The sequence below is a fragment of the Schistocerca piceifrons genome, chromosome 4, assembly GCF_021461385.2.
Source record: "Schistocerca piceifrons isolate TAMUIC-IGC-003096 chromosome 4, iqSchPice1.1, whole genome shotgun sequence".
In the NCBI taxonomy this organism is placed as follows: Eukaryota; Metazoa; Arthropoda; class Insecta; order Orthoptera; family Acrididae; genus Schistocerca; species Schistocerca piceifrons.
This window is the reverse complement of record NC_060141.1, coordinates 138783754-138797620: the sequence shown is the minus strand read 5'-3', so window position 1 is coordinate 138797620 and position 13867 is coordinate 138783754. Positions and strand designations below refer to the sequence as shown.

Sequence of the window (13867 nt, the reverse complement as noted above, 5' to 3'; positions counted from 1 at the left end):
ATGAAGTGTCATTCACCAACACGGTAACGTAAACCGGCATAATATGCACTATTGGCCAACGGAAAATCCACGATGACTGCGACAAGTGGAACATCAGCGACCTTGGCGGGTTAATGTATGGTGCGGCATTATGGGAGGAAGGATGGCAATCTAAATGGTGCAATGTATGCTGATTTCCTACGTAATGTTCTACTGATGTTACTACAAGATGTTTCACTGCATGACAGAATGGTGATGTACTTCCAACATGATGGATGTTTGCCACATAGCTTTCGTGTGGTTGAAGCGGTATTGAATATCATATTTCATGACAGGTGGATTGGTCGTCGAAGCACCATACCATGGCCCGCACCTTCACCGGATCTGACGCCCCCGGATTTCTTTCTGTGGGTAAAGTTGAAGGATATTTGCTATTGTGATCCACCGACAATGCCTGACAACATGCGTCAGCGCATTGTCAATGCATGTGAGAAGATTACAGAAGGCGAACTACTTGCTGTTGAGAGGAATGTCGTTACATGTATTGCCAAATGCATTGAGGTTGATGGACATCATTTTGAGCATTTATTGCATTAATGTGGTATTTACAGGTAATCACACTGTAACAGCATGTGTTCTCGGGAATGATAAGTTCACAAAGGTACATGTATCATGTTGGAACAACCGAAATAAAATGTTCAAACGTACCTATGTTCTGTATTTTAATTTAAAAAACCTACCTGTTACCAACTGTTCATCTAAAATTGTGAGCCATATGTTTGTGACTATTACAGTGCCATCTATCACAAAACGAAAAAAGTGGTCCAACTAAAACATTCATATTTCTTTACGTACTACATGAATATGTAATAAAAATGGGGGTTCCTATTTTAAAAAATGCAGTTGATATCCGTTTGACCTATGGCAGCACCATCTAGCAAGCCAATCATAGCACCATCTGGTTTTCCCCTTCAAGCTAGACAAGTTTCGTTCTTTGTAGTTTTTTCGTTTGACACTTATTTCGTGAGATATTTTATATAGTCACACATCATGGTGACAGATCGCACATAGTGCCAGGATTGCAGTTTGGCATGTAGACTGGGGTTGGAGGTGGTAAACAGGAAGCTTGGAGGAAAGCAACCAGTTTGCTGGCTAATAATGCAGGGGGAGGGCAGCTGGTAGGTATCCAGGCTTGGTAAACGGTTATCACACCCAGTGGGAAGTGGTATATGATGAAGGCGAAGCATATGCATGTGTTGCGAAGGAGTGAGAGAACAGAGCAAGAGGAAACTGCTGGTTGGGGGGTGTCAGCACTGTGTGTTAATTATGATTGAGGCCAGTAGGGTTATGGGAATGCAGGATGTGTTACTAGGATAATTCCCATATGTGTAGTTCAGAAAAGCTGGTGGTGGAGGGAAGGGTCCAGATGACCCACATTGTGAAGCAACCATTGAAATCAAACATGTGCTCAGCTGCATGTTGTGCCACTGTGTGGTCAACTTTGTTCTTGGCCATGGCAGGGACCATTAGATCTGGCTGATGGCTGGTCGGTTGTCATAGTGACATAAGAAGCTGTGCAGGTATTGCAGCAGAGTTGGCATATGACACGTCTTTTTCCACTGATGGCCCAGCCTCTGATGAATATCACTGTGACAGGACAGGAGAAGGAATTAATAGCTGGGTTGATTAGGCATGTGTCTTCCATTTGGGTCTTCCACAGAGATATGACCCCTGTGCAAGGGGTTTGGAGTGGGAGTGGCATAGGGATGGACTAGGAGGTTGTGTAGGTTGGCTGGGCAATGGAACGCCATTTTAAGAAGGATCAGAAGGATCTTGGGTAGGATGTCCTTCATTCCAGGGCACGATGATAGATAATCAAAGCTGCGGTGAAGGATATGATTCCATTGTTGCAGTCCAGGAGAGAGGAAGGGGAAACTGGGTGTGAGGACGATGAGTTAATGAGGACTGAGGCCATGAGGGTTATGGGAGCAAAGAATATGTTGCAAGGATAACTTTCATTTGCATAGTTCAGGGAAATTGGTGGCAGAGGGAAAGATCCAGCTGTCTGAGCTGGGAAGTAGGCATTGACTCGGCTGCATGGTTTACAAGGTGGGTTCTCCTTTATGGCTATTTCTTGGGGGTTATGGGAGTTTAGTGGTGAGTGAGGATATGGCATGGGAAATCTGTTTGTAGGCAATGTTGGGAGGGGGGGGGGGGGGGGGTTCATGCATGTCTGTAAAGACCTTCAGCATACTGGTCAAGGGAGTTCTTGTCAGTCACTGCAGATACACTGTCCATGGTTGGCCAGGCTGTACAGGAGTGTTTTCTTGGTGTGGAAGGGGTGGCACCCATTGAAATGCAGGTAATGTTGGTGATTAGTGGGTTTAATATGGACAAAAGTTTGGATGAAGCCATTAGAGAGGCGGAAGGTGGCACATTGTGTGGAGGAGAATCACATGAAGTGGCTGGAAAGGAAGATGTTGAGACTGTGATGGAATGAGGATAGGGTGTCTGTGTCCTGAGTCAACATCATGAAGATATTGTCAGTGAACCTGAACCAGACAAAGATTTGTGGCTTTCAGAGGCTAGGAAGGTTTCCTGTAGATGGCATATAAGAAGGTTGGCACAGGAGGGTGCCATGCTGATGCCCATGTCCCTTCCATGGATTTGTTTATACACCTTTCCCTCAAAGGAGAAGTAGATGTGTCAGGATATAATTGGTAAGGTGTTTGAAGAATGAGGTATTGAGAATGAGATTTTCACTCTGCAGCGGAGTGTGCGCTGATATGAAACTTCCTGGCAGATTAAAACTGTGTGCCCGACCGAGACTCGAACTCGGGACCTTTGCCTTTCGCGGGCAAGTGCTCTACCATCTGAGCTACCGAAGCACGACTCACGCCCGGTACTCACAGCTTTACTTCTGCCAGTATCTCGCCTTTCAATGAGGTATTGGTTTGGAGTCCAAAAGATGTTGGAGAGGTAGTGTTCAGCAGTGGCATATCTCAGTTAAGTATCCCTTTCCCTATCTCCCTCCCAACATTCCCCATAACCAAAAACAGTTGTTAACATATCCAATCCCACAGAAGTTTCAGTCCTATTCAAAGGCTTCATCTTCAGCCCCACACCTAGGTTTAATCATGTTGCATTTGTCAAAGATCTACTTTCTTGTCCCAATTCTTACAGTGGAAACATATTTTTGCCACCAGTGCCTCTAACCAAAGCCAACATTATACAACACTGAACTTACCTCTCCCAGTTTACCTCACCATCCAACTGTGACCTTGCCCCCTCCTACCTAACCACCCACTCATCACCTTCCAGGAATTCTATACCTCCAACTTGGCTACACCATCCTTCCCCAGATACCTTTCTAAAAACACTAGCTCTTCAGCAGAAGTAAAGACAGCTATTCACAACCTCAAAATGGAGCCTAACCTAATCATCTCCCTCGCTGCAGGCAGTGGTTCCACCACTGTCGTGATGAATCACAGTGATTACCTAACAAAAGACTTCTGCCAACTGTCTGACTCCTCCACCTACAAGCTTTACCGTAGTGATCCCATCCCAGAAGTCCAAAATAACTTCCATTCTGTACTGAAATCTTTAGTCCCATCCCAGAACATCTCTCCTGAGTCTGACTCCCTCCTCACCCCAATGACACCCCACACATCACACTTCTGCTTATTTCCCATAATCCATAAACTCAACAATCCTAGACAATCCAACGTAGCTGGTTATTGTCCTCCTATTGAAAGAATTTCTGCTCTTGTTGTCCAATACCTGCAACCAATTGCCCAAAATCTAGCTTCTCACATCAAAGATACAACTACTTCCTTCACGGAATTCCCACCCCTTTACTCCCTGGACCCCTATTTGTCACTGTTGATGCCACCTCCTTATTCACCAACATCCCCCATGCCAAAGGCCTTACCTCTCATCTGGTTTAGGTTCATTGATAATTTCTTTATGATCAGGACTCACGACCAAGACACTCTATCCTCATTCCTTCACAACCTAAACATCTTCTTCCCCATTTGCTTCACCTGGTCCTCCTCAATCCAACATGTCACCTTCCTGGACATTCACCTCCGTATATCTGATAGTGCAGTCCACACTTCTGTCCATATTAAACCCACCAATCACCAACAGTACCTGTATTTTGACAGCTATTGTCCCTTCCGCACCAAAAAATCCCTCCCCTAAAGCCTGGCCACCCATTGACTGCGTATTTGCAGTGACGAGAAGCCCTTTGCGCAGTGTGCTGAAGGTCTCGTGAGGACTCTTACAAACAGGTACTCCCCCCCCCCCCCCCAAACATAGTCTTCTAGCAGATTTCCAGTGCCATATCCTCACACACCCCTAATCTTCCCCCCATTTCCAAGAATCAACCACAAAGGAGTGCCCCAATATCACCCTGGACTGGAAAAAACTGGACCATATCCTTTGCCATGACTCTGATTATCTCTTATCACACCCTAAAATGAGTGACATCCTACCCAAGATTCTTTCCACCCTTCCTAAAGTGGTGTTCCGTCACCCACTCAACCTACACAACATCCTACTCCATCACTATGCGACTCCCACTCCCAACCACTTGGCACAGGTATGTGGAAGACACAGTTGCAACACCTGCCCAGTCCACCCACCCAACACTTCCTACTCTAGTTCTGTCAGAGGCTTGCCCTACCCCACCAGAGGCAAGGCCACCAGTGTGAAGCAGACACGTCATATACCAACTGCCGGCCAGTGTGGCCGAGCGGTTCTAGGCGCTTCAGACTGGAACCGCACGATTGCTATGTTCATAGGTTTGAATCCTGCCTTGGGCATGGATGTGTGTGATGTCCCTAGGTTAGTTAGGTTTAAGTAGTTCTAAGTTCTAGGGGACTGATGACCTCAGATGTTAAGTCCCATAGTGCTCAGAACCATATACCAACTCTGCTGCAATCACTGCACAAATTTTTATGTTGGTATGAAAACTGATCAGCTGCCCCCAGAATGAATGGCCACTGCCAAACTGTGGCCGAGAACAAAGTTGACCACCCGGTGGCCCAACATGCAGTTTAGCACAACATGCTCAGTTTCGGTGGATGCTTCACAACCCGGGCCATCTGGATCCTTCCCTCCACCACCAGCTTTTCTGAACCATGCAGATCGGAGTTATCCTTGCAATACAGCCTTTGCTCCCGTAAACCTCATGACCTCAATCTCGATTAACCCACTATCCCCACAACCTCCACCCAGCAGTTTCCCCTTCCTCTTCCCTGTCACACCCTCCCAATTCACATATTCAACTCACCATCATGCACTGCTCCCCATCAGCTGCAACACCCATTCATCCCATGCCTAGCCTGTGCACCTGCTGCCCCTTCCTCCTGTAATCATAGCCAGTAAATCAGCCACCTCCCTTTAAGCCACTTGCCACCCACCCCTAACCCCTGTCTCTGCCTCCTACCCCTTTCTCCATCTGCCCATCCCACCGCAGTCTATGTGCAGATCTGCATTCCTGGCATTGCACATCCAGCTGTTACCATGTAGGAGCACAGGTATGTGTGTGCTTGCCTGTGTTTGTGTTTTGTGTATGTATTTGTATTCTAGCTCAAGAAAGGATACTTCAGAGAGCTAGCAAGTTTTCTCTCTCTCTCTTGTGTGTACCTGTCGAGGAATCAGTGCTTCTGCTTTTCAGTGAATGATCTCCTTTACGCATAAAGTTTTTACATTCTACCAGAACTTTTTTACTGTAGTTATTTGCTACATGTTTGTTGCAGGTATTTGTTTACACTACAGTAGGAGCTGATCATAAACATTTGAACTTTGCATCCTTAAAGGAAGACAATATTTTTAATTCCTTTTATCTGTGCCGAGAGTTTGTCGTTGTTGGTGCCATGTAGGTTCTCATTGCTGTACCACAGATTTATTTGTAGTTGAAGCCTTCAAAGGAGAAGTAATTATTGGTGACGATATAGCTGGTCATGGTAACCAGGAAGGAGGTTGTAGGTTTGGAGTCAGTCGAGCATTGGAGATGTTAGTGCAGATCAAGGTTGCATTGACAGTGATGAGCAGGGTTTTAGAGGGAAACAAACAGGAACTGTGGAGAGTACGTGGAGGAAATGATTGGTGTCTCTTAGACAGGATGGTATATAATGGATAATAGGTTGAGTATGTTGGTCCACAAGAGCAGAGATTCTCACAGAGGGGGTACAGTAATCGGCCACAATGAAGCGTCCTGAGTGGTTGGGTTTATAGACTTGAGGAAGTATGAAGAATGTAAGAATGGGGTAGTGGTGGTTATGAGGAGAGAGAGACTCAGGGGAGAGATCCTTGGATGGACCTAAGGATTTGAGGAGGGACTGGAGATCCTGTTGGATTTGTGGAATGTGGTTACTGCGCAAGGTTTGTAAGTGGCAGCTGACAGGGACCCTCTGCCAGATAATCCCCGCAGTTCATAACCACAGTGGTCGAGTCAGTGTCAGCAGGTATGATGATAAGGTCTGGATAAGTTTGTAGGTGGTGGAATGCGGTTCTTTCTGTGAATATAAGATTGGTTTCCATGTTGAGGGATTTGGAGAATGATGGTGAGGCGAGGTTTGAGGAAAGTTGACAAGGGATGATTGAGGGATTTGGAGGAGGGGGGAATCACAGTTGGATGGAGGAGTGAACTGAGTGGGGCAGGGTTCAATATTGCTTGTGGATTGAGCCTGACTGATAGGGTTAGTGGTGAAAAAGAGTTTCCACTGTAAGAACTGGGAGATGATCTTTAACAAGTCCAGCATGATTGAATTTGGGAGCGGGTCAAAAGGTGAGGCCTTTGGAAAGGACTGATACTAAAGTGAGACTGAGGATTTTGGAGGACCGCTTCATGGCAGTATTTTGTGTGGGGTTCTGGATTCTGTGTGGTGGTGGGAGGAAGTTTCCGAAGATGTAAATATAGTAGGTCTGTGAGGCATTGTTTGTCAGCTGTGAGTGAATGCAGGGGACATTTGATGGGGGTTCTTGTACAAGTGATGAATAGCAGTAGTCCAAGGTGGCAGTAGGTGGTGAAAAGGTAGGAGAGTTTGTTGAGGAAGTATTGGTGCATGCCGCTCTAGTTTCTGGAAGGCAGGAGTTTCAGTCTGGGAGAGGGGATGTAGAAATCTACAGATAGAGAGGGGGTATCGCAAGGAGGTTTGGGGCTCATTTATATGGTTTTACACGGCTAAGTTGGTGAGGGCTACGGACTGATGCAATCTGAACAGATGGAGATCATTGTGGAAGGAAGGGTTGCAATTGGAGACTGGTAATTTGTTTGTCAGGCCATCCATAAGTGAGGCAACAATGCAGCAACAATATTTGGGGCTGGGTTCTAGGGAAACGTTTCTGTATTGGGGCATATGAAAAGAACAAGGATCCAGAGTCGAGGTTAAAGAAAAAATATCACCAAAAAGTATGTGGGGAAAAAAATCACAAATAGGTGAAACAGTTGAGATGCAGATAAAAAAAGGTACGACCTGAGGTAGTAGGACCAATAGGGGAAGACAAAAGCAAACTAAAATTGACATAAAAGTATAATGAGATCCAAAAGAAAAATAAATAAAAATACTATAATTGTCGGGTACAGGTTGGTGGGTGGATATGTGTGAAGAAAGGGGCAGCAGTTGTAACTGGATTAGGTAGTTCAGTATGTGCATGCTGGAATACGGGAAGAGAGAGAGTGGGGAGGTGGTACTTAGATATGAGTTTCAACAAAGTATGTGTGGCACAGGAAGGTACAGACTTTCCATTGTTTCATCTTGATTTTTAACTTTTTCTTTTACAACATTCCATATTGATTTCAATTTGTTCAATGTTCCTAAAATTTTGTATCTTCTTAGCTTTTTTAATCACAGCTATATAGATTTTGTTATACATCTGAACAATTCTGTGAAGTGTTGCTCTTTTCTTTGTATAGTTAATATACATGGTTCCAGAATTTGACTAGGTACTGTGATAGCAACTGATATCCACTGGTATTTGTTTTGAAAATACATTTTCTTAGATTTCTTTTGTTAACACTTGAATAAAAATATTCACCTTTTCTGTGTAGACTGCCACTTTTTTTCCCAGTTATTTTTTGCTACCTGCTGTACACAAGAATTTATACATGTTACGAGTGTTCTGTGATCTGAAATACCTAAGTTTACATTTAGAGCCTCAGTGATGCCATTTTCAATATTTGTGTAGATATTAATCTAATATGGAAGATGAAGACTTTTTTATTCTAGTGGTGTCCTAAAAGAGTGGTTTTATGTGAAAACTATTTAGTGAAAGTCTTTTTTCTTCACTTTCAATTAAACACTTAATATCAAAATCCCCACATAATAATAATTTCACTTCATTATTATAAAAAATATTTACACTGCCTCCATTTAAAAAAGTACATTTTTATCTTATTGACAAGACACTGGGTAGTAGACTTCAAAGATCTTGTGCACTTTAGCATGAGTTGACCCAAATACTTGTGCCACTCTGTGAGTGCCAGTGGATGGGGGGTCCTCTTCAAAGGCAGCCATTTGATACTAATGGACAAAAATGAAGAATAATTGAAATGCTTTTCATATGGCTTACCATACATACAGTAAATCTCCCCCCCCCCCCCCCCCCCAGTACCTCACATTTCTACAGTCTCACAGGAAAATGTAACGATCACAGAAAGTTCACTTTGTTGTATGTACACTCTGCAATTGCAGAAATGCTAAATGTGGAGAATACAGTACCATACCTGCCTGCAACTTTTTGGTCTCTGTCAGTTGTGACAGTACCATATCTACCTGCAACTTTCCGGTCTCTGTCAGTTGCTACAAACATTAAATGATGCAGAGCATTTCTGTTGGGAACCGATTCTGATACAATTATACAGCTGCCCTGCCATTCCCACAATCTTTACTGTAAGCAGGTAGCACATAAGTCATTTTGTTACTTGGGTGCTAGTACATGTCATAATGCTGTTGACAACATTAGTGGATTAGTACGTGACACAATTACCCAGTTATAGTGAGAACATGGAACTATAGTACACTGATGGCTATATTTTGCGTGACTAATAAGCTAACAAATGCAATACAGAGTAAGTGACCCAATACTCTCAAACTTCAATGCTCTGCAGTACTCAAGCCAACACTTTCAGGCATAGGTTCCCCACTTAAAAAGACCAGTTTCCTGTCCCGCACAACATATCAGGTTTTATGCCCTATAGTTTTTTTATCTCCCAAATAGATTTTGATAAACTTGTCATATTTTTGTTGCAGATGAGGAATGGCAGTCCAATAATTTAAGTGGAGAATACAAAAAAGAATTAGATGTTGAACTGACAGTACCAAAAGCCAAAGAAAATCAATCAACATCTGCAGTAATGGTTTTTCGGATGTACCTGTGTAGAACTAACAATGAGTGTCTTATGAAGAATCTACAGTTTCTGTGTACTGTTCATTATGATACTGCTGCACCCACAGTAATTAGTGACAGTTTCAAATACATAGTATCATAACACTGTTATATAGGTAATCAGTGTGCACTTATTTTGTTGCTTATTAACAGTGCAATTCAGTTATGGAAATCCTGAAGACATTATTCCTTTTGAGGGAAACACACACAGAAAATATTTCCAGGTACTTGTAACTCACTGTTGAAGTAACTGTACTGTTCTACAGTACACCTGATAATAATGCAGAAAGCAAAAACATAAAATAATATATTTTTAATCTGTACAAATGAATTTGTTAAAAAATAGCAAATTAGGTCATGTCACAAATTATCAGTCTGTACAATACTATTTGTATCTAGCACGTCATTTATGTACTCTGTTTCTTATACTTTTCATTGGCTGTCAAATGATTGTACAGCCAATGTCACATATTAACTGATGAATTTTAAACTAATTTTAAAAAATGCTTTCAGTTAAGGTGTGATTTATACAAAATGAAACAAAAATAAATGCCTCACATCAGTTGCAAGCAGAGAAAGAGAATGAAAAAAAGAGGAGTTAAATGACATTTCTTGCAGCTGGAACTAAACATGTATTAATTTCTTTAGGTGGCTTTGAATAAAAACATAATATATTTAATAATAATCTTCTCATTATTTTATGAGATCTAAGGACAAATGCTTATTCAATAACTGTTGAGAACCTGAACACTATCAAAAGATTTTCCTTTGGCTTAATTAGAGTGTGTGCGGTTGATGTAACAGGAACATAAAGTTAGTTTATTTTTTAAGTCACATATTATGATTTTAAGTTAATTTGAAATGGAATTCCTTCATGTATTACCAAGAATGGAATGGGTAAAGACTACCACTCATCTGTACTATGGAGTTATTGAGTGAGTGGAAGGCACATAAAGTACACTACGATGCAAACTTAAGCATGAAAATGATTTTTGCTTAATGTGTCACTGCAAGTAAGACAGCTCAATGAAACTTAGACAGTATGTAGAAAGAACTGCTACAGTACAACACAGTACAGAACATAACTGACAGAAATACGCGTTGGGATGAATAGAAATGACACTTTTATTCAAAGACAATAATTACACTGAATTCACCACGTTTTATGACCATCCCATGGATATTACAAAAGACAGAATATGGTATTTTAGCAGGGTGCATGATCAACATGGGTGGCAATGCATGCTGTGGAATGTGCTCCTATGTCGGTAACAAGGTTGGTAAGGAGTTCTTGTGGTAGGGAGTTCCACTCCTCCACCACCGCACTTGGCAACTGCTGGATGGTTGTTGGTGCATGTGAACATGCTGCAATATGTCTCCCCAATTCATCCAGTGCATACTTGATGGGATTCAAGTCAGAGGAATGGGCAGACCAATCGATTCACCGAATATCCTCTCATTCCAAGAGCTCATTCATCTGCACTGTCCAACACATTGCACATTGTTGTCTTTTTTATGGATATCAGGGCCGAATGCACCCCTGAAAAGATGCACATGGGAATGGAGTGCAGTGTCACAATAACGTTGATCAGCGAGTGTACTGTGTTCAGAGATTAACAATCGTGCTCAGAGCATAGGGACTGGACCCAAGAGGAGTGAGGCATACTCTATACAGATTAGAGCAATTTCACTGTGCAAAGTGATTCTGAACGTACCACCATATGCCAAGATGTGGAAACATTTAATGTGTCCAGGAACATTGTCAAACATGATCATTTTGGTGGCCCAGTTGTTATGGTGTGGGAATGCATAATGTTGCGTGGACACACTAACTTCTAAATATTTGAACACAGTCCACTCAGCAGTCACTATTATTTTGACACTGTACTCCTTACCCAAGTGTATCTTTTCAGCAGTGTTTTTGATCCTGACATTATTTTTATTTGTGGCATTGTGCAACCACATCAAACAGCATAGGTGGAGCAGCTCTTGGAATGAGTGGACTTTCAGTAAATTGACTAGCCTGCCTGTTCCCAATTTAAATACCATCGAGCATGTATACCTGTCCATATGCACTAATGACTATCTGGCAGTTGTCAGCCATGCTGGTAGAGGAATGGACCTGCCTACCACAAGAACTCACACACCCTATTAAGAACCATATCTCGCCTTTTGTAATATCCAGGGGAACATCAGAAATTGTGATGATTTCAGTGTAAATACTGTCTTTGAATAAAAATTTCATTTCTGTTCATCTCATTCCATATTTCTTCCTCCTACCTTCTGTACTATAGTGTAGCAGTTCTTTCCATATATGGCCCAAGTTTCATCAAGGTATGTTACTTGGCAGTGACACATCAAGCAGAAGACATTTTTGACTTTAAGTTTTGCGCACCAGTCACACACACACGTGTTTAATTTTTTGAGTATATTAAACAGTGAGTTTGACAACAGGTGACCAAAACACTGACAATGTATGTATAGTATTCATTCTCTTAAGCAACAAATGATAATGAGATGAAAAAGAAATGTAGGAAGCTAAGGCAAGAAAAAATCTTAAGAGACCTAAATGAAACCTTGCTGATGATCACAACAAAAAATGGAATAAAGTCATGAATAAAAGAGAAAGAAAATAACACTGGAATCAAAAAGGTAGCAGGAAGAAAAAGATTACAAAACTACCTCATTTCTCAGCAGAAAGGAAAAGCTCAAATTTTCAACCAAATAATGGGAATGATGTTCTATTTCCATTTGGTAAATGTTATGCATAAGGTACTAGCAGTGATTCTTAACCTATCACCATGTAAGTTACAGGTTCCACAACATGCAGCACACTTCTTTGAAACTCTTCCAACCTATCCTTTTTCGTAGTGTCTTTTGGATGTAGTCATCATTTCACACTTACAAGACCTCTTCATCCATAATCACTGTCTTTTCAGTTTTTCACTAGTAAAGAAAGCAGTTGTGTGATGTAAGGCCACAGCTATACAGATAATGTGATCAAGCATTATCATGAAAGAACACTTCCTTCTTGGATAGGTTGTTTTAAGCAGCTGTGCGAGTTGAGCTCAATCTGTGTCAGAGTAGCCAAATCATAAACGTGTGCAGAAGGGGGAAAAGTTACTTCACCATTACATGCGCACACAACATACCTAAATCAACAAATTTGTGTGGAAGGGGAAAATGTTACTTCACCATTACATGTGCATGCAGCATACCAATATCAACAACAGTTGTTTATTCCATACCTGACACATTCATACCTATTAATATGTAATATTGAGTTTGGTTATAGGATCACAACAGCCAAGCTTTAGACATTCTTTTGTGTAAAATAAAAATGCAGCACAAAGAAAAAAAACACATAACGAAAAGGAATTACAGTAGTTCCATCAATGCTTCCTGCCATAGTAGAATGATATGACAGTAGGGAAATGAGCAGGAGATGTAATTAAGCTCATGCCCTGGTTAGTGTGTGTTATGCAGGTACAATCAGCTTGTGAATGGTTGCATTTACCTGGCTGGAATATTCTCTGAAAATGGTCAAGACATAGGTACATCCACATGGGAAAGAAACTGAAAGTTATTCTGTATTAAACATACAAGGTGGAATCCAAAATTTTCGGGACTGGTGCTGTCATCTGGAAAGTAGGAGTAGTAGATCTTTGCACCACTAGGTGACGAGAGCTGCATATCTGATGAGTCAGTGTGCGGAGTGGTATTCAGTAGGGGACATGTTATGTGTCCACGGTGATTTCCGTAATACTCTGTGTTTGGTGTGTGGCAATTTTACGACGGATCCACAAAGAGAACAGCGCATGTGTATCAAATTTTGTGCGAATCTCGGGAAAAGTGTTATGGAGACCGTTCCAATGATTCAACAAGTGTTTGGGGGACAGCGCATGAGCTGTATGCGTGTGTTTGAGTGGCATGCTCGGTTCAGCGCTGGCCGCACAGATGTCGAAGATGATGCTCACACTGGAAGGCTTGTTAGCTGCACAACGCCAGACATTGTTGCCAAAATTCAACAATTGCTTTGTACGGATCGATGTCAAACCATTCAAGACCTTGCAGATGAAGTGGGTATTGGTTATGGGACATATTAACGAATGTTGACTGATGAATTGGGCATGCGTTGTGTCACCGCAAAATTTGTGCCAAGGATCTTGACTGCTGATTAGAAGGCAGGGTGTGTTGAAGTGTGACCCCATCTGATGATCCAACCTTCTTGTCACGGTTTATCACCAGCGACGAGAGCTGAATTTATGATTATGACCCCGAGACAAAGCAACAATCATCCCAGTGGAATAGCCCAGGCTCTCCAACATCAAAAAAAGTGAGACAGGTGAAGAGCAAATCATTATTTTCTTTGATACCAAGGGAACTGTGCACAAAGAATTCATTCCACCCAACCAAACATCGAATTCTGTGTACTACTGTGACTTTTTGCAATGGCTCCATAAAAACGTATGGCAATGACGGCCCAAACTAT

General features: G+C 42.1%; 1 protein-coding gene across 2 annotated transcripts in view; it reads left to right on the top strand.

Annotated features, from left to right (window-relative positions):
* Positions 1-10035, top strand: part of LOC124796315 (NHL repeat-containing protein 2) — a 164308-nt gene extending 154273 nt beyond the window's left edge. For both annotated transcript variants that reach the window (XM_047260442.1, XM_047260441.1), the window contains exon 11: positions 9240-10035. In XM_047260442.1, coding sequence (XP_047116398.1) covers positions 9240-9478 — 239 coding nt within the window. In that variant the 3' untranslated portion in view covers positions 9479-10035. The remainder of the gene's footprint in view (positions 1-9239) is intronic.
* The last annotated feature ends 3832 nt before the right edge of the window (positions 10036-13867 follow it).